The 4,370-nt window shown below is 51.0% G+C and overlaps 1 protein-coding gene across 50 annotated transcripts in view; it reads right to left on the bottom strand.

Annotated features, from left to right (window-relative positions):
• Positions 1-471: 471 nt before the first annotated feature.
• LOC126355917 (uncharacterized PE-PGRS family protein PE_PGRS54-like) overlaps positions 472-4,370 on the bottom strand; it is a 20,123-nt gene continuing 16,224 nt past the window's right edge. For 11 of the 50 annotated variants that reach the window (XM_050006429.1, XM_050006436.1, XM_050006437.1 and 8 more), the window contains 2 exons: positions 3,997-4,370; positions 472-3,429 (listed from right to left, as the gene is read on the bottom strand). The exon at positions 3,997-4,370 is cut by the window's right edge. In XM_050006429.1, the coding sequence (XP_049862386.1) occupies positions 758-3,429; positions 3,997-4,370 (3,046 nt within the window). In that variant the 3' untranslated portion in view covers positions 472-757. The other 39 variants (XM_050006467.1, XM_050006462.1, XM_050006466.1 and 36 more) reach the window with 39 other exon arrangements.

The raw sequence follows: 4,370 nt of genomic DNA, 5'->3' as shown, positions 1-4,370 counted from the left end.
TTTATCACTTACAAATAATACATTTTGTGGCGTAAAAAATTACAGAACCTGTTACCACATGAGAACTAAGGTCAATATAGAAATTCTGATACCATATCTGGATTCAGAGGAGCATTATTGCCGTGAAAATGTTTATTTTCTTCATGTGGCTGACAAAAGCTTTAGTGATAGATCAGTCATTGTTCAGCAGAATGTCAACTTGTGCAGCTGTAACACTGCTTACGAAATGTTGTATCACGACATTAAAAAATAGATAACAATAATTTTACAAATACATTGTTATTCAGATAACCTGCTCGCTTTGCCATTTTTATTACACCTATCTCCATCACAGCCTACTTGATTCTACCTCTGACTCTCATTTCTCTTATATTGCCACACTATATGTACATATTGGTGGGTAAACAATGAAGAGAGGAAAGAGTTATGCTAAACAAGAGCTCTGGCATAATATTAAACAGTCTCACACTAATGTAAATAAACAATTTAATAAAAATGCAAAAAAGCGGAATTTTAAAGGACTACATCAAGCAATGACAAAGAGTTTTTAATAAAAACAAAATAAAATAGATCAGTAAGTAAATAAATGTTACTCCAAATTAAACACAAAATGCACAATAAAACAATATAAGACAATAGTTACAGATGCTACATTCTCTTCCAAAAACGACATACATCAAATTATGATTACAAAAGACTACAACACATTAATGTTGTCTACTAAGGATTTGTGTCACAAAGAATACACACTGCTGAGTTAGCTCTGTACCTCACAACCAGCAGCATATGGCCAGTCGCAGACTCTCAGCTCTGGGTTGAAGTGGAGTCCTGCAGGACACGGCATGGCTACTGGAACGCCATGGTCACATACACAATACTGTCCACAATCAGTGGCATGGGGCAAAAGTGTAACATCTGATCCAGCATCTTCGTGTAATGGACAACTGCCCACGGCCGGGCAGTCACCAATGCCACCATCAGAATTACTGCCTCCATCACTGCTGCCACTTTCATTATTAGACTGGCCATCATCATCATTACCTCCATTACCTCCATTGCCACCATCACCACCATCACCACCATCACCTCCATTACCTCCATTACCACCATCTCCACCATCTCCACCATTACCTCCATTACCACCATCTCCACCATTACCTCCATTGCCACCATTTCCACCATTGCCTCCATCTCCTCCATTTCCACCATCACCTCCACTTCCTCCATCTCCACCATTACCAGCATCACCACCATCACCTCCATCACCACCATTGCCACCATTACCTCCATCACCAGCATCACCACCACTGCCTCCATTTCCACCATCACCACCATCTCCTCCATTGCCAGAATCACCACCATTGCCACCGTCTCCTCCTTCACCACCATTTCCATCATCGCCTCCGTTGCCAGAATCTCCACCACTGCCTCCATCACCTCCATCTCCACCATTTCCACCATCAGCTCCATTACCAGCATCAGCACCATTGCCTCCATCACCACCATTACCACCATCACCAGCATCACCACCACTGCCTCCATCACCACCATCTCCACCATCACCACCATTTCCACCATCCCCTCCATCACCGGCACCTCCACCACTACCTCCATCACCACCATCTCCACCATCACCTCCATTGCCAGCATTGCCACCACTGCCTCCATTACCTCCTTCTCCTCCATCGCCACCATCACCTCCATTTCCAGCATCATCACCATTGCCTCCATCACTGCCATCAGTGCCATCACTACCATCACTGCCATCACTGCCACCACTTCCACCATTACCACCACCTCCTCCACTTCCTCCACTGCCACCACTGCCAGAATCACCACCATTGCCTCCATCTCCACCATCACCACCATTTCCACCATCTCCAGCATTACCACCATTGCCTCCATTGCCAGCATCACCACCACTGCCTCCATCACCTGCATCTCCACCATTGCCGCCATTTCCACCATCACCTCCATCGCCAGCATCACCGCCATTGCCTCCGTCACCACCATCGCCTCCATCACCAGCATCACCACCATTGCCTCCATCACCACCATCTCCTCCATTGCCAGCATCACCACCACTGCCTCCATCACCTCCATCTCCACCATTGCCTCCATTTCCACCATCACCACCATCGCCAGCATCCCCACCATTGCCTCCATCACCACCATCTCCTCCATCACCAGCATCACCACCATTACCTCCATCACTAGCATCACCACCATCGCCTCCGTTTCCACCATCTCCTCCATCTCCACCATCACCTCCACTTCCTCCATCTCCACCATTACCAGCATCACCACCATCACCTCCATCACCACCATTTCCACCATCACCTCCATTTCCACCATCACCTCCATCACCACCATCACCAGCATCACCGCCATTGCCGCCATCACCACCATCTCCAGCATCACCACCACTGCCACCATCACCTCCATCACCACCATCACCTCCATTTCCACCATCTCCTCCATCTCCACCATCACCACCATTGCCTCCATCACCACCATCACCACCATCTGCTCCATTTCCAGTATCACCACCACTGCCTCCATTTCCACCATCACCTACATTTCCACCATCTCCTCCATCACCAGCATCACCACCATTGCCTCCATCACCACCATCTCCAGCATCACCACCACTGCCTCCTTCACCTCCATCTCCGCCATTACCTCCATTTCCACCATCACCACCATCGCCAGCATCCCCGCCATTGCCTCCATCACCACCATCTCCTCCATCACCAGCATCACCACCATTACCTCCATCACTAGCATCACCACCATCGCCTCCGTTTCCACCATCTCCTCCATCTCCACCATCACCTCCACTTCCTCCATCTCCACCATTACCAGCATCACCACCATCACCTCCATCACCACCATTTCCACCATCACCTCCATTTCCACCATCACCTCCATCACCACCATCACCAGCATCACCGCCATTGCCGCCATCACCACCATCTCCAGCATCACCACCACTGCCACCATCACCTCCATCACCACCATCACCTCCATTTCCACCATCTCCTCCATCTCCACCATCACCACCATTGCCTCCATCACCATCATCACCACCATCTTCTCCATTGCCAGCACCACTACCACTGCCTCCATCACCTGCATCTCCACCATTTCCGCCATTTCCACCATCACCTCCATCACCAGCATCACCGCCATTTCCTCCATCACCACCATCGCCTCCATTTCCACCATCTCCTCCATCTCCAGCATCACCACCACTGTGTCCATCACCTCCATCACCACCATCGCCTCCATTTCCATCATCTCCTCCATCTCCAGCATCACCACCATTGCCTCCGTCGCCACCATCACCACCATCCCCTCCGTCTCCAGCATCACCACCGCTGCCTCCATCACCTCCATCTCCACCATCACCTCCATTTCCACCATCACCTCCATCACCACCATCACCACCATTGCCACCATCACCAGCATCACCACCATCTCCTCCATCACCAGCATCACCACCATTGCCGCCATCACCACCATCACCACCATCTCCTCCATTTCCAGCAGCACCACCATTGCCTCCTTCACCTCCATCTCCGCCATTACCTCCATTTCCACCATCACCTCCTTCACCAGCATCACCACCATTGCCTCCATCACCACCATCACCACCATCTCCTCCATTGCCAGCACCACTACCACTGCCTCCATCACCTCCATCTCCACCATTTCCGCCATTTCCACTATCGCCTCCATCGCCAGCGTCACCGCCATTTCCTCCATCACCAACATCTCCACCATCTCCAGCATCACTACCACTGCCTCCTTCACCTCCATCTCCTCCATTACCTCCGTTTCCACCATCTCCTCCTTCACCAGCATCACCGCCATTTCCTCCATCACCACCATCGCCTCCATTTCCTCCGTCTCCTCCATCTCCAGCATCACCACCACTTCCACCATTACCAGCATCACCACCATCACCTCCATCACCACCATTTCCACCATCACCTCCATCACCACCATCACCAGCATCACCGCCATTGCCGCCATCACCACCATCTCCAGCATCACCACCACTGCCACCATCACCTCCATCACCACCATCGCCTCCATTTCCACCATCTCCTCCATCTCCAGCATCACCACCATTGCCTCCGTCGCCACCATCACCACCATCCCCTCCATCTCCAGCATCTCCACCACTGTGTCCATCACCTCCATCACCACCATCGCCTCCATTTCCACCATCTCCTCCATCTCCAGCATCACCACCATTGCCACCATCACCAGCATCACCACCATCTCCTCCATCACCAGCATCACCACCATTGCCGCCATCACCACCATCACCACCATCTCCTCCATTGCCAGCATCACTACCA

Source organism: Schistocerca gregaria, chromosome 3, assembly GCF_023897955.1.
Source record: "Schistocerca gregaria isolate iqSchGreg1 chromosome 3, iqSchGreg1.2, whole genome shotgun sequence".
Taxonomy (NCBI): Eukaryota; Metazoa; Arthropoda; class Insecta; order Orthoptera; family Acrididae; genus Schistocerca; species Schistocerca gregaria.
This window is presented reverse-complemented; position numbering and strand designations above follow the sequence as displayed.